This window comes from Entelurus aequoreus, linkage group LG18, assembly GCF_033978785.1.
Source record: "Entelurus aequoreus isolate RoL-2023_Sb linkage group LG18, RoL_Eaeq_v1.1, whole genome shotgun sequence".
NCBI lineage: Eukaryota > Metazoa > Chordata > Actinopteri > Syngnathiformes > Syngnathidae > Entelurus > Entelurus aequoreus.
The window spans coordinates 37,198,976-37,221,590 of NC_084748.1; the positions used below are offsets into that span (position 1 = coordinate 37,198,976).

The 22,615-nt window shown below is 39.5% G+C and overlaps 1 protein-coding gene across 3 annotated transcripts in view; it reads right to left on the bottom strand.

Annotated features, from left to right (window-relative positions):
* The window catches only part of LOC133634106 (protein sidekick-1-like), a 962,694-nt gene that overhangs the window by 197,847 nt on the left and 742,232 nt on the right, over positions 1–22,615 (bottom strand). For all 3 annotated transcript variants that reach the window (XM_062027111.1, XM_062027112.1, XM_062027113.1), the window contains 4 exons: positions 16,943–17,026; positions 7,026–7,220; positions 4,047–4,163; positions 3,781–3,948 (listed from right to left, as the gene is read on the bottom strand). In XM_062027111.1, the coding sequence (XP_061883095.1) occupies positions 3,781–3,948; positions 4,047–4,163; positions 7,026–7,220; positions 16,943–17,026 (564 nt within the window). The remainder of the gene's footprint in view (positions 1–3,780; positions 3,949–4,046; positions 4,164–7,025; positions 7,221–16,942; positions 17,027–22,615) is intronic.

A 22,615-nucleotide genomic window follows, 5' to 3' on the forward strand; every position in this document is an offset into this window, starting at 1 on the left:
AACAAATGTCAAATCAGGTGAATTAAAACATGGCGGCGTGATATTCAACATGTGTACATGCAAATGTAGGCTGCTAAAAAAATGAATTACCGTTAACAGCTTAGCCTGAAAGTAGCGGAGCAACAACGTGCTTTATCTCCCACAAACATGTGCTGATACCTGGGCCCTCCGTGCTTATCGGCGTCCCCTAAAAGTGCTGACTACCTGAAATTAATTTCCATTTCACATGGTTCCGCCCTGAGAGAGTAAGAATCCATCTGGCGGTCAGCTACGTCACCAGCTCATTGACTGCACGATTGAGATGAATCGGAGAGCAAAGAAGCACTGACGGCAAACATCCCGCAGGCCGCGGCCTAATCGAAGCCAGCAGTATTTAATCGCAGGGCTGGCAGGATAAATGTAAAAATGACCCGCTCAATACGTTTACCAGCCACTCAGTTATCCACCTGCCTGGCCAATCACATGATTTATTCCCCATCGCATCTGCCCATTACATCGATAAGCAATCAGGCGGCTGTTTGCTATGCTGAACTAATGCCACCCGACAGCCACGGCTTAATTAGTGTTCCACATCGCTTCAGCAAATGCATATTGAAGGACTTTATGGAAATGTACTTCTGCGCCAACCACGTTGTTCACGTGCCAGTTTGATATCGGCAGGGTTACGCTAAAACTATTCTACCTATTTGCACAAAACTTTTGTCAAAGTCTCTAAACGGGACTAAGAAAAGAACGATGGTGGATCTTAGTTTGCACTCGCGTTAACACTGCCAGACTGAAGTGACATTTTTCATAATTCTTCAATGGCTAAAAGCACTGAGGGTGACAAAACTAGGGCTCAGGCTAGAGGTGCCAACATGACGGTGTGCAAGCTTATGCTGACCCAAATGTGGATTTTTGCCTCGAGCTCTGATCGACTGCCGTTTCACAGTTTCACCTCGATCACCCACCAGGCATAAGATGTCAAAACAGCGTTGAGAACTTGTTGATGTTGCTCCTGATCTTGAGCAACTCAAACGTAACGTTGAAACAACATGCTTTTTGACAACGTTTAATCCATGTTGGGTTCTGATGTTTATTTGACCGTTGAATTTGGGTCCTTTCCCAACCAATATTCTACAACACAAATACAACGTTGAAACATGACATTCAATCAATGTTGGGTTCTAAGGCAGGAGTGTTCAAACTTTTTGATTTGGGGGCCGCATCGGGCTAAAAACATGTTGTCGAGGGCCGAAAGCGGACTGCATGTAAAATAACTGTATATATTAGATATCAAGAGTGTGTGAAGGTTTGACTTCTACCTTGTTTACTTTAGTGACAACCTCCTTAAAGTTTTTTAATCAATAAGAAATATCAAGCGGCTAAATGCGCCAAACATGGAAGAGTGTGGAGTGTTTTGCATTTCTCCCATCATGCTTTGTAACAGACTAAAATGGGTGTAATTGTAGTTTTTTTTATGGTGAATGGACTTTTTTTTATAATATCACAACGTTCAGTGACCATATCTGTTGAAATTTTGTGTTGGTTAGATGTTTTTTGTTTTTTACACCTTGACTAGGGAAGGTTGTTTGCATTTGGCCATATAAATAAATGCTGTACCTAACATCATTCAGAGCATAATTACTTTAGTGACAACCTCCTTAAAGTTTTTTAATCAATCAGAAATATCCAGCAGCTAAATACGCCAAACATGGATAAGCGTGGAGAGTGTTTTGCATTTCTCCCATCATGCTTTGTAACGGAATAAAATGGGTGTAATTGTATTTTTTTTTTTATGATGAATGGACATTTTTTTTTATAATATCACAAAGTTCAGTGACCATGTCTGTTGACATTTTGTGTTGGTTGAGTTAATTTTTTTGCACCTTGACTAGGGAAGGTTGTTTGCATTTGGCCATATAAATAAATGCTGCGCTTAACATCATTCAGAGCATAATTACTTTAGTGACAACCTCCTTAAAGTTTTCTAATCAATCAGAAATATCCAGCAGCTAAATGCGCCAATCATGGATACGTGTGGAGAGTGTTTTGCATTTCTCCCATCATGCTTTGTAACGGACTAAAATGGGTGTTATTGTAGTTTGTTTTTTTATGGTAAATGGACGTTTTTTTTTATAATATCACAAAGTTCAGTGATCATGTCTGTTGACATTTTGTGTTGGTGAAATTGTATTTTTTTTGCACCTTGACTAGGGAGGGTTGTTTGCATTTGGCCATATAAATAAATGCTGCACCTAACATCATTCAGAGCATAATTACTTTAGTGACAACCTCCTTAAAGTTTTTTAATCAATCAGAAATATCCAGCAGCTAAATACGCCAAACATGGATAAGCGTGGAGAGTGTTTTGCATTTCTCCCATCATGCTTTGTAACGGACTAAAATGAGTGTAATTGTATTTTTTTTTTTTATGATGAATGGACATTTTTTTTTATAATATCACAAAGTTCAGTGACCTTGTCTGTTGACATTTTGTGTTGGTTGAGTTTATTTTTTTGCACCTTGACTAGGGAAGGTTGTTTGCATTTGGCCATATAAATAAATGCTGCGCTTAACATCATTCAGAGCATAATTACTTTAGTGACAACCTCCTTAAAGTTTTCTAATCAATCAGAAATATCCAGCAGCTAAATGCGCCAATCATGGATACGTGTGGAGAGTGTTTTGCATTTCTCCCATCATGCTTTGTAACGGACTAAAATGGGTGTAATTGTAGTTTGTTTTTTTATGGTAAATGGACGTTTTTTTTTATAATATCACAAAGTTCAGTGATCATGTCTGTTGACATTTTGTGTTGGTGAAATTGTATTTTTTTTGCACCTTGACTAGGGAGGGTTGTTTGCATTTGGCCATATAAATAAATGCTGCGCTTAACATCATTCAGAGCATAATTACTTTTGTGACAACCTCCTTAAAGTTTTTTAATCAATCAGAAATATCAAACCAGCTAAATGCGCCAAACATGGATAAGTGTGGAGAATGTTTTGCATTCCTCCCATCATGCTTTGTAACGGACTAAAATGGGTGTAATTGTAGTTTTTTTTTTAATGGTGAATGGACATTCTTTTTATAATATCGCAAAGTTCAGTGACCATGTCTGTTGACATTTTGTGTTGGTTGGATGTTTTTTTTTTTTTACACCTTGACTAGGGAAGGTTGTTTGCATTTGGCCATATAAATAAATGTTGCGCTTAACATCATTCAGATCATAATTAAAGGTCATTGACCAGAAAAACCCATGATGACCACTAGATGGCGACTAAATAGCAGCTTTAAAGATGTGCAAGATTTCTAATTAATTCTATGTTGTCTCGCGGGCCAATTTGAAGACGTCGGCGCGCCGTAGTTTGGACACACCTGATCTGAGATATACTTAAAGATGGAAAAAATATATATATTTTTGCGATTAATTATGAGTTAACTACAGAAAAGATACAATTAATCCCGATTAAAAATGTGCATAGTTCGACAGCCCTAAGATCAATAAAATATATCATATACAGTGTATTCAACTACTTAATAATATAGCATACATATTTATGCATATATTTATACATTTGTAATATTTATAATATTTTATATTAATGTATTGATACTGTATCTGTCATTGGGGTGGGAGGCTTAAGTGAATTTGGTAAAATTATGCAGCATTATCTATCTATCTCAGCAGTATTTTTGTGCATGATATATTTATTTTTCCAAATAAATGCCTATCCATTTTTGGTAGATTTCCATGCTAATTTTGCAACCCAAGGTTGTCTTTAGCGTGTGGCTTACTCAAGACAGTGAGCGTGGCCGTGGCATTGATGGTTATCTCCGAGTTGGATGCAATACAGGAGTATTCTCCCGAATCCTGGAAGCTGATGGGTTGAATCTGAAGGCTGCCTGACTGCAACAGCGTGAACCTGGGAACCTGAACAGAACCACTAGCCAACACCTGGGATCCTACAGAGAGAGGAGGCAGGTAATTAGCCGAGTGTAAAGTTAAGAAACGGGGTTATTAAAAACAGTGTATGGTATATACATGTTTCTGTGGGGGTTACCTTTCCTCCAGGTGATGGCTGGTTTGGGAGCGCCGCTTGTTTGGCATATAAACAAGGCTGTGTTGCCTTCAGTGACGGTTTTGTCAGCCGGACGTATCATGAACGTGGGAGCAACATCTGAAACCCAGCAGAAAAAAAAAAAAGTTGACAAGTGGAGGCAAAATTATGACGGAAGCAATGTCTACAGTGAAAAAACACAAAAGATGACTGCTGATCTACGCACGCCACAGCGAGAGAAGAAGGGGAGTGGGAGTGATGCACTGTGGGTAATGATTCTCAGTTTCAGAAACGGACGCTGACTCACAAACCCACATGGAACAAAGAAACTATCCAGTGGAAGGAAGGAATTGATCAGTACTGCGATATAAAACAAAATTATATTGTCAGGAGACAAATATGTGTGTTTTTTTGCAACCAAACAAAGAGAGAAATTGGCAACAAAAAAGACAATTGCAAACAAAAACAATGGAGTTGAAATATAATTACTGTAAAACAAATCCACATAAAAGGTAATATTAAAATACATTTTTGTGTTGCAAATTTTCTTTTTGGTTTTATATCATTTTTTGAGTGGTTGAAACATTTTTTCGGTTTGAAATCGTTTATTTTTTCTTGTGAAAATGTTTTTTTTTAATTTTACTTACAAATCGTTTTTTCAGTGGGACTTTTTTTTCTTTGTAAATTGTACTTTTTGGTTACAAATATTTTTTTTGGTTAAAAAATATTTTGGTTTGCGAAACTTTTTTTAGGTTACAAATTGTTTATTTGGTTGCAAATCTGTTTTGGTTACATATCTTTTGGTTTGCAAATTTTTTTCGGGGGTTACATATTGCTTGTTTGCAAATGTTTTTTTTGTTTTGGTCATGACAACTTCAATCTTGTGGGCGGGGCCTCTTCTGAATAATATGTTTGAAGCCCCTTCTATTGGTCAGTCTTAGATGATGAGTTGCCCATATATGGACGTAACTGCTGAACACTGACCACACCCAACACATTTCTAGAGAAAATACCAAAGACAAAAAGGTGGGCGATACCTTACCGATAAAAGGGCTTCTAAAAAAGATAGAAGTTGACTCATAACCCTAAAAAGTATTTGTAACCCAAAACATTTGTAACCCAGAATGCTTTTATTTTTTAACCTATTTTTGGGTTTGCAATTTTTTTTCCCATTGCAAATCCTCTCACAAGATTAAAGTTGACTCCATCCATTCATTTACTACCGCTTGTCCCTCTCAGGGTCGTGGGGCTGAAGGAGCCTATCCAAAAAATTTAAAATAATAAAATAATTTAAAAAAACTAAATATTTTATGTAATTTTATTTGCAAGTACATTTTCAGGGTCATACATTGGTCATAATTAAAGTATTTCTTGAGTTTATAAACAAAAAAAAATCAAATAACAAAAAGATTCTGTGATGATAAAAAAAAATTGTAGTATTAACTAGATGCGGCTATTTTACTTAGTATCATTGCAAATAAAAAATATGGACGCAATCATTGTAGTATTGACTAGATACGGCTCTTGTACTTGGTATCGTTATCAATCGATATCTGCATAGATCCACCCATTTGTTTACATTCAGTTGCGCAAGCTTGCTGCTCGCGGTTAGCTATTGTATCCTCCTACGGTGTGTAGTGAAACATGTTTAGCTATTCCTCATCCTCCAGATTTGATACTTGTAAGAAACATACTTTATTTGTCGACACGGAGGCGTGGATTCATGATTTAGAAGTAGCTAAAACACTACAGAGAGACGTTAGCCGCTAGCTAGCTATGTTTAAACGCACCGCATACAAAGTAGCGTTCCAGTGTTTATTGCTTCAACTTTATTGTTAGTTTTTAAGGCAAAATAAGTCCATTCTCCGTCTTCTTTCTTCACACTGTTTCTGCTTGCAAGTACTCTGTGCACGTTGAATCGCATGCGCTTCGGCTCATATTAACAACATTTTCACCACAGCGAACCATCATTTCCATGAATTTTTTTAAAAAAGTACCGGTATTTTTCAAAGGCAGTATAGTACCTTTTTTGTTTTGTTTATTACTAGCGTGGTACTTTATTAGTAAAACCCTGCACTGCAAAAAGTCAGCGTTCAAAAAAAAGAAAAAAAAATACAAAAATTAGGGGTATTTTATTTGAACTAAGCAAAATTATCTGCCAATAGAACAATAAAAATTTGGCTTGTCAAGACTTTCCAAAACAAGTAAAATTAGCTAACCTCAATGAACCCAAAAATACCTTAAAATAAGTATAATCTCACTAATAACAAGTGCACTTTTCTAGGTTGAAAAAAAACCCAGACCTTTTTGCTCAATATTTTGAAAAATATTCTTAAATTAAGTAAATGCTAGTGCCATTATCAGCATCATGATTTTTTTTTTCATGCTTGAATTAAGAAATTATTACTTTAAAAAAGTAGTTTTATACTTGTGAGTGTTAATGACACAGCTTTGCAACAGTTGATATTCTAGTTTCAAGCATGTTTTACTCAATATAGGTCATAAAATCTCAGCTACAAGCTGTAATATCTTACTGAGATCATTTAGGACCAAAACCCTTAAAACAAGTAAAACACTAACATAAAATCTGCTTAGTGAGAAGAATTATCTTATCAGACAGAAAATAAGCAAATATCACCCTTATTTGAGATATTTAATCTTACTTACATTTCAGTTTTTGCAGTGTGTTTGGTTGCCTAAAATGACACACATTGCACATTTCTTTCATAAGAATGTGTCTTACATTGGGATTGAAAGAGAACTCTCACTCAAAAACTGGTGTTGTTGCTCCCACACAAACTTGTGAGATAAGACGTAAATGTTGCAAAAGCTTGAAAAAACAAAGTGAAGGCGTGTTAACAATGTCGGCTGGCAGGAAGGTGGTAAGAACAATGGCCACACCTCCTGGCTGACACACCAATGAATGGAGACAAGTGAAGAGATGATTGTCGTGTGTTTTTGTCCACTGTCAGACGCACTCACCCGAGACGAGGAGTTGCGTGTGGCCTTGAGTCTCTCCTGCCGTGTTGCGAGCGACGCACTGGAATATTCCGCCGTCACCCGGCTGCACTCGCCGCACCGTCAGTCCGGCTGCACCCGTGACCTTGTAGCGAGGGTTGGCTAGCTTGGACAGAGGAACCGCATCCTTGTACCATTCTATCCTGGGCTGTGGCGTACCTGCATACGTATGTGTGTGTGTGTGCACAAAACAAGAAGAAGGACATGTCTTACAGTGGGGGTGGAGGTACACTATATTGCCACAAGTATTTGGCCACCCATCCAAATGATCAGAATCAGGTGTCCTAATCACTTAGCCCGGCCACAGGTGTATAAAATCAAGCACTTAGGCATGGAGACTGTTTCTACAAACATTTGTGAAAGAATGGGCCGCTCTCAGTGATTTCCAGCGTGGAACTGTCATAGGATGCCACCTGTGCATCAAATCCAGTCGTGAAATTCCCTTGCTCCTAAATATTCTTTGTTATAAGAAAATTTAAGAGTTTGGGAACAACAGCAAGTCAGCCATGAAGTGGTAGGCCACGTAAACTGACAGAGAGGGGTCAGCGGATGCTGAAGCGCATAGTGCAAAGACTTTCTGCACAGTCAGTTGCTACAGAGCTCCAAACTTCATGTGAACTTCCAATTAGCCCACGTACAGTACGCAGAGAGCTTCATGGAATGGGTTTCCATGGCTGAGCAGCTGCATCTAAGCCATACATCACCAAGTCCAATGCAAAGCATGGGATGCAGTGGTGTAGAAGACGTTGCCACTGGACTCTAGAGCAGTGGAGACTCCTTCTCTGGAGTGATGAATCACGCTTTTCCATCTGGCAATCTGATGGACCAGTCTGGGTTTGGAGGTTGCCAGGAGAACGCTACATTTCGGACTGCATTGTGCAGAGTGCGAAATTTGGTGGAGGAGGAATTATGGTGTGGGGTTGTTTTTCATTATGGTGTGGGGTTGTTTTTCAGGAGTTGTGCTTGGCCCCTTAGTTCCTGTGAAAGGAACTTTGAATGCTCCAAGATACCAAAACATTTTGGACAATTCCATGCTCCCAACCTTGTGGGAACAGTTTGGAGCGGGCCCCTTTATTTTCCAACATGACTGTGCACAAAGCAAGGTCCATAAAGACATGGATGACAGAGTCTGGTGTGGATAAACTTGAGTCTTGACCTGAACCCAATAGAACACCTTTGAGATGAATTAAAACAGAGACTGAGAGCCAGGCCTTCTGGACCAACATCAGTGTGTGGCCTCACCAATGCGCTTTTGGAAAAATAGTGGAAAATTCTTATAAACACACTCCGCAACCTTGTGGACAGCCTTCCCAGAAGAGTTGAAGCTGTAATAGCTGCAAAAGGTGGACCGACATCATATTGAACCCTATGGGTTAGGAATGGGATGGCACTTCAAGTTCATATGTGACTCAAGGCAGGTGGCCAAATACTTTTGGCAATATAGTGTATTTGGTCCAAAACTAATTAGGGGATTAAAACAGTGTATTCACATCCATATGTAAATTGGAATGCATGGTAGCAGAGGTTCGACACTCAATTTACATGGCGGCAGCTGGAGGTAGAGTCTGAGTGAGAACGGGCCGCATTAAATATTTAGTTCAGAATCATGTTTTAACAGCGTTACTAATTTGCGAATACTTCTACCAGCCGCAGTAGTGAATGTAAAAATGACACGTGCTGTATTAGTGACAAACAGTAGCCATTAGGGAACTCCTATTACGCTCCACAGCAGATTGGAAAGGGCAGAATGTCATTACTCAAAACTCACTGTGTTATGAAGGACGTGATGCTACAGCTGTCACACAGCAACTTGACACACAACAGGTGAATAAAACACAACTACTAGTGGAGAATAATAAGCAACAACCAGTGAAGGGTAGTGATGTTTTGCTACATTTACTCTGTTGGATTTGCTCAAAGGGGAACTGCACTTTTTGGGGGGAATTTTGCCTATTGTTCACAATCCTTATGAGGTTTTTGGTTTTTTTTGCATTATAACTTGTAAAAATTGTCTCGTTACATGTGGCTAGCAATGCAGCTAATCGTGAGCAATAAATTCTACCTCTATATCGCTTTAAAGATGCATATACTTCATTTATGTGTAATAAACAAGCTGTAGCGACATTGTTATTGTAAGAGCAAACACGGAGGAACTATTTTTGTAGCGCAGTAACACATCGGCGTGCTACGGTACTAGCCGTAAAAGCTAACAACGGAAAGAGATAAGTTAGCTTTTGTGTCAACACCCGAATCGCGTGAGTTTGTAATGCTCAACACACTGCTCAACACAGTACTGACTGAAAAACATGAACAATCATATTACAGTATCTGTAAAGTATTAGCCCACATTTCATGTTTTGTTTGTACACAGCTAGCCAGACAGTGTATGTACTGTAGTTGTAATAACACGCATGACGTCAATATTATAAGTGACCCACTCGATGGACGTTTTTTCCCGCTAGATTGGGTAAGCACTCCATTTATGTCAAAATTTCTTGGCTCCATTTAAAGCAGGGGTGTCAAACGTACGGACTAGGCCCGCGTACAGGTTTTATCCGGCCGGCGGGATGAGTTTGTTAAGTATAAAAATGAGCCGAAAGTTTTGTATGAAAGAAACAGCTGTTCTAAATGTGTCCACTGGATGTCACAATAGCAATTATTTGTATCTTTGTAGATGATGCTACATATGTAAAAAAAAAAAAAATCACATGGTGTTAGTGCACCAGTCGAGGAAAATGAGCAAACTACATAAATAACCTCCTGTAATTTGATATTATTTTTTTATCTTGATAGATTGAAAATGAACACCAATGAGTTGACTGATGAACATCATCACATAATTTATTCAGAAAGTATAAATAACGACAAATAAACATAGAATACTATTGACCGCAACATGGAAGTGTTAAAAAACAACAACAACCTTATGATTTGTACATTTTCAGAATGTGCTTGTTCTATTTTTAAACAAAGAAAACAATCTGATGTTGTCTTTATTTTTAAGTTATCGTGCCGTGATTTTACCAGTCCAGCCCACTTGGGAGTAGATTTTTCTCCATGTGGCCCCCCGTCTATCATGAGTTTGACACCCCTGGCGTAAACAAATATAGCAATAGGAATACAACTTGTTTTTTCTTTTTTTTTTAAAAAAATACTCAAATAAAAGTAAAAAGTACCGTATTTCCTTGAATAGCCGCAGGGGCGTTAATTAATTTAAAACCTCCTGTCACACCTGCGTTTACCGGAAACCGGCGGGATGGCCGTGCATGCGGTAATTATTTTAAAACCTCTTCTCACTCCGGCGTTTACCAAAAGGAATCCATAAAATTTAGGCGTGCGCTTTGAGTGTGATGTAAGCATACCATCATGAAAAGCACATTTAATTAAAAAAACGTTATTATGGTCTTACCTGTACTTATAAATGGAGTCCATTTGCAGCTCCTTCTGACCAAAAGCATCGATAACTTGTTTATAGAAGTCTTCCTTATTTTCTTTCTTCAGTTTTAAAAGTCTCTGTTTCGATGGAGATATTCCTTTAATTATTACATCCAGCTTCGATTGAAAGTCCAGTTTAGAAAACTGTTTTATTTTAGATACCGGTATGAAATCCTTGTTAAAAGAAAAAAAAATCTCTTGCTGCGTGTGTTCACTTCTTCTGCAGTACCGGAAGTCGCAAGAAGGATCACTAGCGCGGCAGCGCCCTCTACCACCAGGAGGCGGGAGTCATTTAATGACTTATACAGTATTTCACACACGCAGCTACGGTATATTAATAAAACATAACTGCTTACTGTTCTCTTTAGCATACTGTACCGGTATTCAATAGCTTGGACCTTAAATCCTACTGAAAAGCTCTTTATCTTTTTTCCTTTGTGCGATTGTAAACTACTGAAAGCAGCTTCCTTTTTTTTTTCTTTTTTTTTTTTTTTTAAAGTTTTATTTATACATTTCAACATTTCAACAATCAAATAAGTACAAAAGTAGTACAAAACAGTACAAAAAGAATACAAAGCAGCGCCAGGGGGTTATAAATTCAAAGTAACTAAAATAGAATGCAAAAAAACATATATATAATATAAACAAAGTGCAAAGCCATAGGCTCACTCAATCTGAAAGCAGCTTCCTCCATTTTGAAAATGAGGACAGATGCGTCACTCGTGACGTAACGAATTTGACCCGGTGGAAGTTCTAGCCATATGTTAAATATTTTGCGAAACGAGTTTGACCCGGCGAAAATTATAGACATGCGATAATAAAATTAATATTTTGCGAAACGAATTTGATCCAGCTTCAATAATAAACCGGCGATAAGGCCAAGCATGCGTTAATTATTTTGAAAAACGAGTTTGACCCGGCAGTAATTCTAGACGTGCGAATACTATATTCCCTGCGCCAATTCAAGGAAATACGGTATGTTCTATTAAAACTACTCTGACAAGTACAATTCATCCAATAAAAAAAGTTACGTAAATAATGTAATGGAGTAAGTATAGCGAGTTTACTACCTACCTCAGCTGTAATTATTAGGATTGATCCGCCCACTCCTGTTTATGTTCAAAAGCTCTAACTTAGCATGTCTTCTCGTATCCTCCTATGGACTGTAGTGTAGCATGTTTAGCTATCCCTTGTCCCCTATTCTTCCAGTGATAATTTTACTTGTAAGAAATGTAGTTTACAAGCTGCCATGGAGAGGATGATCGACTTATAAGCGGCTTAACACTGTGGAGGGACGTTAGCCGCAAGTTAGCCAGGACTCTACACGATTGTTTGCTGCTGTTCGGACAAATTTATATCGGATATTGTATACTGTAGTAACACAATATACAATATACACACTAAGGTCAGAAGGGGGCCAGAAAATATGTCGTAAGTTTGAGAGGACAAACTGAGGCCCAATACATTTCTCCACCCACACCCAAAAATAGAAGAAGTAAATAGTATTTTGTCATTTGTTGAGGATCTTAAGTGTTGTCATCAACATGTTCAAATGACAACGTTGACTTGTGTTGTGTACACAAACATTCCCATTGCATCATATTGGAATACAATTAAAATCCATTTGACCTCACGTCCGGGAAAACTTCCCCACCATCTGACTTAGCTTCTTTCTCTGCTCTCTGCCTATAAATATGAATGAGGACAAAATGGCTACTAATAATATATTGATTGGAGGTTCTGGCTGGTGGGTTGTGGGGGGCAGGGCCAGCTAAAAAACAGAATGAATAAAATATATAGCAGGGAAAACATAGCGTATATGAGTTCCAACCTACCTGACACATACGGCAAATGTGACAAGCATGGGGCTAATACAATTACTGTCACTTGTCCACGTGTGTGTGTGGGTGTGGGTGTTCCACTGTAAGAATTCAAATTTTTTCTTCTATTCATTGGTGTCAAACTTTCACAGGCTGGCGTAAACGTATTTTTCACCCCCTGCTTGCCACTTGTCACTCTTCTTCCCAGCCGCCATTGGTCTCCCGTCACCCTGAGGAGGCTATTTCATTACAAGGGCGGGTTATTGAAGAGCAACGTCAACCTGCTCGCTGTGCGTGCGTGACAAACACAGCATTGTACTATTTTAGTCATTTATTATTATAATTTTTTTTTTTTTTTTTTTTTGCCGTGTCCACTTCCTACACATTTAATCATCTTTGCATAATCCACTTTAAAGCAGCTGTCATGAACAATGCAGGATGCCACTGTGTTTAATCTGCTACCACTGCTGAATGTACTTAGAATGTATTATAATACATTGAAGTACAATAGTACTTCAGCATACGTGTTTAAATGGTTCTGTGACGCAACCTGTACCTCGAAAAAATAAAATGAAATCAATCGATGAAACCGTGCTTGAAACGGCATAATTTTAACATATAAGTTTAAGGAGAAAATCTAACTTTTGTATAAGAAATATTCTATAAAAACAATCCGATGTAATGCAGTAGTTTTATGAAGTAATGTAATAATAAAGTACATCATTTACCTACGATTATGGCATAAATAATAATCACGATTAGTTTGATTGATATCAAAATCACAATTAATTACACTATTATTCACTCATTTGAAAACATGAGTACCATATTTATTGTACCACCAAAACTCAACTTTTTACATTTCATTTTAAAAAAACAACCAGCTATAAATTAGTAACAAATAAACGAACAAAAAATAATAATAAATAAATAAATAAAAATAAATAAATATAAATATATAATAACTATACATTTAAATAATATCATTTTTTTCCCCGTTTAAATGTTTTTCAATTCCATTTTTTACCTTTTACATTAATTTTGCCATCCTAAGAGTGTTTTTTGTGTCATAATTATAATTTAATAAAATAAAACCAAAACCAGTGAAGTTGGCACGTTAAGTAAATCGTAAATAAAAACAGAATTCAATAATTTGCAAATTCTATTCAACCTATATTCAAATGAATAGACTGCAAAGACAAGATATTTAATTTTCGAAATCAGAAACACATTTTTGTTTTGCATACTAGAGTTTTTACTTGCACTTACAGATGTAGCGAGGAACTGTAAATACTGAAAGTGGTTTTCTGAAGTGTTCCTGAGCCCATGTGGTGATATCCTTTACACACAGATGTCGCTTTTTGATGCAGTACCGCCTGAGGGATCGACGGTACGTGATATCATTGCTTACGTGCAGTGATTTCTCCAGATTCTCTGAACCTTTTGATGATATTACGGACCGTAGATGGTGAAATCCCTAAATTCCTTGCAATAGCTCGTTGAGAAATGTTGTTCTTAAACTGCTGGACAATTTGCTCACTCATTTGTTCACAAAGTGGCGGCCCTCGGCCCTTCATTGTTTGTGAATGACTGAGCATTTCATGGAAGCTGCTTTTATACCTAATCATGGCACCCACCTGTTCCCAATTAGCCTGTTCACCTGTGGGATGTTCCAAATAAGCGTTTGATAGATAGATAGATAGTACTTTATTGATTCCTTCAGGAGAGTATGAGCATTCCTCAACTTTCTCAGTCTTTTTTGCCACTCGTGCCAGCTTTTTTTAAACACGTTGCAGGCATCAAATTCCAAATGAGCTGTCCATCCATCCCTTTTCTACCGCTTGTCCCTTTTGGGGTCACAGGGGGTGCTGGAGCCTATCTCAGCTGCATTCGAGCGGAAGACGGTGTACACCCTGGACAAGTCGCCACCTCATCACAGGGCCAACACAGATAGACAGACAACATTCACACTCACATTCACACATTAGGGCCAATTTAATCAAATGAGTTAATATTTGTATAACATAACGTTTTTCAGTTTGAACGTTAAGTATCTTGTCTTTGTAGTCTATTCAATTGAATATAAGTTGAAAAGAATTTGCACATCATTGTATTCTGTTTTTATTTATGATTATATATACCAGGCGGTATAGCTCGGTTGGTAGAGCGGCCGTGCCAGCAACTTGAGGGTTGCAGGTTCGATCCCCGCTTCCGCCATCCTAGTCACTGCCGTTGTGTCCTTGGGCAAGACACTTTACCCACCTGCTCCGAGTGCCACCCACACTGGTTTGAATGTAACTTAGATATTGGGTTTCACTATGTAAAGCGCTTTGAGTCACTAGAGAAAAGCACTATATAAATATGAGTCACTTCACTTCATTAGCACAACGTGCCAACTTTACTGGTTTTGGGTTTTGTAATTTAAATGCAAAGATCCTCAATTATTGGTGCAATACATCTTTGTTCAATTTAGACCAGTATTTCAAGTCAAAGCATAATTTTTTTGTAAATGTATCAATAAGGGCTTGAAGTTCAGTATTTCCGTGATATTCTGCGTTTAACGGCAGATTATTTTCTATTTTGTCCGCGGTTAATTAGTTATTTTTTAAAACTATAACATTTTAATGATTGCGAGAAGCCAACATCATGATTAAAATGTATTAATTAAATGTATCCATTTATCTTTGTCACCGATTCTGTTCATACCTTTTATGGACAGAATTTCTAGGCGCTGTCAGGGCGTTGAGGGGATCCGGTTTGGTGGCTGCAGGATTAGGTCTCTGCTTTTTGCAGATGATGTGGTCCTGATGGCTTCATCTGGCCAGGATCTTCAGCTCTCACTGGATCGGTTCGCAGTCGAGTGTGAAGCGACTGGGATGAGAATCAGCACCTCCAATTCTGAGTCCATGGTTCTCGCCCGGAAAAGGGTGGAGTGCCATCTCCGGGTTGGGGAGGAGATCCCGCCCCAAGTGGGGGAGTTCAAGTACCTCGGAGTCTTGTTCACGAGTGAGAGAAGACTGGATCGTGAGATCGACAGGCGGATCGGTGCGGCGTCTTCAGTAATGCGGACGCTGTATCGATCCGTTGTGGTGAAGAAGGAGCTGAGCCGGAAGGCAAAGCTCTCAATTTACCGGTCGATCTACGTTCCCATCCTCACCTATGGTCATGAGCTTTGGGTTATGACCGAAAGGACAAGATCACGGGTACAAGCGGCCGAAATGAGTTTCCTCCGCCGGGTGGCGGGGCTCTCCCTTAGCGATAGGGTGAGAAGCTCTGCCATCCGGGGGGAGCTCAAAGTAAAGCCACTGCTCCTCCACATCGAGAGGAGCCAGACGAGGTGGTTCGGGCATCTGGTCAGGATGCCACCCGAACGCCTCCCTAGGGCACGTCCGACAGGTAGGAGGCCACGGGGAAGACCCAGGACACGTTGGGAAGACTATGTCTCCCGGCTGGACTGGGAACGCCTCGGGATCCCCCGGGAAGAGCTGGACGAAGTGGCTGGGGAGAGGGAAGTCTGGGCTTCCCTGCTTAGGCTGCTGCCCCCGCGACCCGGCCTGGGTTAAGCGGAAGAAGATGGATGGATGCATTTATCCAGCTCTATTCTACGGTATCTCCTTTGAGCTGCTTCTCCGTCAAGCACACCTTCAGCAGTCTGTCCCTCTACGGCCATCCCATTATGATTTTTTCCTTGCCTCCATCGCCAAGTGGGTTGGAGCCTGGTTCTAGTACATCTGCAAAGTACCTTGAGATAACTGCTGCTGTGAATTGGCACTATATGTATCAGATTGACTTGACATGACCTCCAGTGGTCCCCAGCTGGTACTTTGTGCAGTACTACTTTTACATACCGTATTTTTCGGATTATAAATCCCAGTTTTTTTCCATAGTTTGGCCGGGGGTGCGATTTATACTCTGGAGCGACATATATGTGAAATTATTAACACATTACGCAAAATATCAAATAATATTATTTATCTCATTCACGTAAGAGACTATACGTACCGATAGAAGAGGAAGCGGTGCATTGTCTACCTTTGGAGTTGGCAGAGTTGTTTAGAAGCGACACCGAGGAAGAAGATTTCATCAAATTTAGCAATTAGGAGTGACAGATTGTTTGGTAAACGTATAGCATGTTCTATATGTTATAGTTATTTGAATGACTCTTACCATAATATGCGTCATATAACGTACACTTATTCAGCCTGTTCACTATTCTTTATTTATTTTAAATTGCCTTTCAAATGTCTATTCTTGGTGTTGGGTTTTATCAAAAAAATGTTCCCCAAAAAATGCGACTTATACTCCAGTGCGACTTATATATGTTTTTTTCCTTCTTTATTATGCATTTTCGGCCGGTGCGACTTATACTCCGGAGCAACTTATACTCCGAAAAATACGGTACATGGTTCTCCTTAAAGCAAACCACGGGTTCCACCCTATTACCTGCTGTTACAACAAGTAATGGACTCTAATCCGTAGAAAACAAACAATTTGGAGCCACTTTAATTGACAGCTTTTCACTACCTCACTTACTAGCTTAGATTGACCCTGGGAAAGTGTTTTGGGCCGAAGCCCAATTTTGGGGAAAGGTTATTTGAAAGAGAGCGATACAGACGTGCAGCGTACCTGTGGCCAGGCAGGGAATGTCCACATTCCTGTCGAGCGCCGCGAGGATCTTACTGGGTGGCTGAGCAGACAAAGAAGGCGGCTCTAGGGAGAAAACACATGCAAAATACACGATATGATCTTCAAGTCAAAATAACAGGTCTGATAATGGAGGATGGACACTTCCTGGTGAGAGCGAGGTGTTTGAAGTACACAAAAAATCATGCAACTGCACAATAAAAATATAAAAATCACTTAAATCTGGCAATATAGTGGATGACAAGTAAAAGGAAAACACTTCTTAGCTCAATAAAGCACGGTAAATGTGATGCAACACGCTAATCAGTGGTAAGACAATAAATACAATGAAGTCTGATTTTTACAAGAAAAAAAAAGGCCCAAAAGTTGTTTGTGGATTATATGAGAAAATAAACATAATATGACAGCAAAGTCATGATGTCATGATCATAACATATGAACCTTGATTTCTGAACCCCTTATTGTACAAAGTTTTCGATTTACCAACCACAGACCTAAAATTAAAAAAAAGTAGTATTGGCCACTAGATGAGACCAAACCAATCAGCATGCACTGTTCAGTATCGTGGTCACTGATTGGCTCAGCACTACTATATTAGATTAAACAAGTTTAAATGGGTGTTATTTGTTGTCTAGATCAGGCCTGTGCAAAATAAGGCCCAGGGTTCGCATGTGGCCCGTTAAGCTTTTCAATCTGCCCCGCCGGACAATCCCAAATAATTTTTTTAGATCTTTAAGATGGAAACTGTAGCTGCCATTATGATGTGCAGCGATGTTTTCAAATGACTGTAAATCTTGAACGATGCAAAGTATTTCGATGGCTGGAATCTGCGCTTTTGCATGATATACTAGTTACTATGGTAATCTAAGTCACAACAGCTCAGACGAGGCACCAAGTAGTGTGGGTGGGGAGCGTTTCCACAGAGTGTTTCCAAAGAGTGTTTCCAGAGCGGCCAGCCTAAAATGCGGGTGTCAGAGACAGACGCAGAAAAATATAATTACAACTAAGTTCTAAAGCTTAGTGATTTATCAGATTGTAGGTGTTTTTTACCCTTCGCGTTCATATTTTGCTGTGTTTGTTGCATTTTTGTTGCGTTTCGCTTGATTGTAAAATATGTCGATGGAGAGGGGATGTGACGTGCATATGTTGACAATATTCAATGTTTTATCGTTCACAGTTAATATTGTAAATCTCACATTCTTTATTTTCATGTACATTCTGGGTGTCTCAAATTTGCTGCACTATAATAACTTTTCTATTTATGAACCCTGTTCAAGAGCCAATTAAATTCTTAAAGGCCTACTGAAACCCACTACTACCGACCTCGCAGTCTGATAGTTTATATATCAATGATGAAATCTTAACATTGCAACACATGCCAATACGGCCGGGTTAGATTAGTAAAGTGCAATTTTAAATTTCCCGGGATGTATCCGTCTGAAAACGTCTCGGTATGATGACGTTTACGCGTGACGTCACGGAGTTTGCGGAAGTATTGGGACACCATTGTGTCCCAATACAAACAGCTCTGTTTTCATCGCAAAATTCCACAGTATTCTGGACATCTGTGTTGGTGAATCTTTTGCAATTTGTTTAATGAACAATGAAGACAGCAAAGAAGAAAGCTGTAGGTGGGATCGGTGTATTAGCGGCTGGCTACAGCAACACAACCAGGAGGACTTTGAGTTGGATACGCAGACGCGCTACCGTGAGTACGCAGCTTTCTTCCAAACATATGATTGCTTGCCCGTTCGTGCGTGCCGCTATGTGCATGTCACGTACGTAACTTTGGGGAAATATATGTGCTGTATGAACTTTGCAGAAGTGAACGGTGCTTTGGGCTGTGGGATTGAGTGTGTTGTGCGGGTGTTTGAGTTGTATTGGCGGGTTATATGTTAAAAAAACAGGTCTAGATCCGACATGTTTGTCAAATTATCGGCCCATTTCCAAATGACCTTTTGTGTCAAAAATTCTGGAGAAATGTGTTTTAGCGCAACTGCAGCCTTTTTTAGATGAAAATAGCACTTTAGATCCATTTCAGTCTGGATACAAGGCTTTGCACAGTACTGAATCTGCACTTTTAAAGGTTTTTAATGACTTGCTTTTAATGTCTGATTCTGGTAGCTCTGTCATTTTAGTGCTTTTAGATCTTACAGCTGCCTTTGATACAGTCGACCACACACTTCTTTTAGACCGCCTGAGAGACTGTGTGGGTGTCAGGGGGACTGCATTAGAGTGGTTCAGATCCTACCTGTCAGAGAGGTCCTTCTCTGTCAGGCTGGGGGACGCCACCTCTTCTTCTGCTCCGCTTTACTGTGGTGTCCCCCAGGGATCCATTCTAGGCCCCATCCTGTTTTCCTTGTACATTCTCCCTCTTGGAGAGCTTTTTAAGAAACATGGAGTGTCTTATCACTTTTATGCAGATGACTGCCAAATGTACCGTAATTTCCGGACTATAAGCCGCACCTGACTATAAGCCGCACCAGCTACATTTAGGGGAAAATACAGATTGCTCCATATATAAGCCGCACCCGACTATAAGCCGCAGGGTTTTGATGTGTAATTACCATAGTATACAGGGGTTCCTGCTACCACGGAGGGGATTGTCGGGACAGAGATGACTGTTTGGGAACGCAAAGCGTCCCATTTATTAACAATAAATCTTTCAATCATTCAATCAAACTTTCACATCTTTGACATGGCGAACAGCATTCGTGCAGAGTACAAATAATACAACGGTGCAAAGTAATACAAAGTGCTCGCCTGTACGTTATCAAAATAACCAGCCTACCGGTATATGAAAAGTCCGTCTTTAATCATTGTGTCATCGTCTTCCTCCTGCGTACTAAAACCACCGTAATCCTCTTCGTCGGTGTCGGAGGAGAACAGGCCGTAAATAAGCCGCACCCTTGTATAAGCCGCAGGGACCAGAACGAGGGGAAAAAGTAGCGGCTTATAGTCCGGAAATTACGGTATATGCCAATTTCAAAAGGCCACAGCCCCCTGACACCCCTTCTCAACTGTCTATGTGATGTCAAGGCTTGGTTAGCCCAGAATTTTTTAATAATGAATGAGGGAAAAACGGAAATTTCAGGTTTTGGTCCGGCCCTCACTGACTTGGGACCATTGCAAAATTATGTGCGTCCCAAAGTCACCAGCCTTGGCGTCACTATAGACAGCGATTTTAAATTTGACAAACAAGTCAATGGCGTTTTAAAATCGTGTTTTTATCCTCTTCGTCTTTTAGCAAAGGTAAAACCATTTTTATCTTTTAACCTTTTTGAACAAGTCGTGCATGCTTTTATTTCAAGTCGCCTGGACTACTGCAATGCACTTTATGCTGGCATTAGCCAAAAAGCTCTCTCCCGGTTGCAGTTAGTCCAGAACGCGGCAGCACGACTTTTAACAGGGGCCAGGAAACGCCAGCATATAACCCCAATTCTTCGGAGTTTGCACTGGCTCCCTGTTCATTTTAGAATTGATTTTAAATCCTTGCTGTTTGTTTTTAAAGCTTTACATGGACTGGCACCTCAGTATATCTCGGACCTCATCCAAATTTACACTCCTGCGCGCGCTCTGAGGTCCGAGAGCCAGCTCCAGCTCGTGGTGCCCAGGACGAGACTTAAAACCAGGGGAGACAGGGCCTTCTCTGTGGTCGGCCCTAAACTCTGGAACACTCTGCCCCTCCATGTTCAAACTGCTCCCACAGTGGAGTGTTTTAAGTCTCGTCTTAAGACCCACTTTTATTCTTTGGCTTTTAACACTACGTGAGTTGTGTGGTCTTCTGTCCTCTGTTGTCCTGTGTGGTTAGGGTTAGGGTTATACATTTTGATGTCTATTTTACTGTTTTAATTGGTTTTACCCTTTAAAATCGTTTTTAATCATATTTATTTTTATATTGTCTCTGTATTGGTTTTCTATTCATTTATTCTTTGTTTTTATTCAGTCATTGGTGTAGCATAATATTGTTTTTAATATTGTTTTTAATATCGTTTTTAATATTGTTTTTAATATTGTTTTTAACATGGCTGTGCAGCACTTTGGAAACATTCTTGTTGTGTAAATGTGCTATATAAATAAAGTGGATTGGATTGGATTGGATATATGGACGGGAGGCGGGAGGTGTTTGTTATGCGCGATTAATTTGTGGCATATTAAATATAAGCCTGGTTGTGTTGTGGCTAATAAAGTATATATATGTCTTGTGTTTATTTACTGTTTTAGTCATTCCCAGCTGAATATCAGGTCCCACCCGCCTCTCACAGCATCTTCCCTATCTGAATCGCTTCCACTGCCCTCTAATCCTTCACTTTCACTTTCCTCATCCACGAATCTTTCATCCTCGCTCAAATTGATGGGGTAATCGTCGCTTTCTCGGTCCAAATCGCTCTCGCTGCTGGTGGCCATGATTGAAAACAATGTGCAGATGTGAAGAGCTCTTCAACCTGTGACGTCACGCTACTTCCGGTACAGGCAAGGCTTTTTTATCAGCGACCAAAAGTTGCAAACTTTATTGTCGATGTTCTCTACTAAATCCTTTCAGCAAAAATATGGCAATATCGCGAAATGATCAAGTATGACACATAGAATGGATCTGCTATCCCCGTTTAAATAAGAAAATCTCATTTCAGTAGGCCTTTAAATCAAACTGTAGATGTGATATAGTTGTGAAAATATCCTATTCTCCTTCTTAGATCTTCACGGAGTTTCTTACTGCACTGGTCGAACCAATGAGTGGCGTCAAAACAATTATTTTATGCTTGAAAAGAGGAACTGCCAGATGCAGTCGAACATCATACTGTGCCTAACAAAAAGTTACCAGGACAGGTCTCTGAGAAGTTCAAAGTCACATTAAGACAATCCAGAATATTCGCCAGCACTGTAAAGGGTTTAGAAGAATGTAAGCGTACACTCCTCTGCAGACAATTGTTTGTTTTTAGAAAAAAAGATATGCAAAACACAAATGACCACTGCAGAGGTTACAACCTACTGTACAACTGGGCATGTATGAATAATTTAGAGAACACCCAATAATCCAATTTTTAGATCATTTTATTTCCATCACGTCTGTGTCTGTCCCACGCCTACACACCTTTTGTGTTGGCTTTCCTCAATCATTTTTTCCAAAGCCTTTAAAACCGGGCGTGTTGTGATCAGGGTGTCATGACTGTTATGACAGGTTGGGACTTTGTTTATTCATGTTCCTGGGTTTTGTATTGTTTACTGTCCAGCACTCTTATTTTCGGTTCCATTTCCGGTTTGTCTCCTTTTGTCACCAATTGTGCAGTCTGGACACTGGCTCCCTCACCTGTCCCCACTTGGCAATCAGGACACACCTGTTCCTGGTAGCCAATCAGAATGCTTTATATGCCAGCCCTGCATGATCTCCGTGCATAGTGTTCCCTGCCTAATTTATTTCATTTATCTTATGAACATTCATCATTTATTTAGTTTTGCTTCATTATCACATTTTTATCTGCACGCTGTCTCCTGCCTCTGCATCCTGGGGTCACGACCAACACACAACGAAACACTGGGTTTTATGCTGCCAATTCCGATCATCCATGAGTGAGATCGGCCAACATGGATTACATGTATTAATTGTAAATTGTTCAATGCATTTATGGTGAGTGCTACTGACAGTGTAAAAAAATT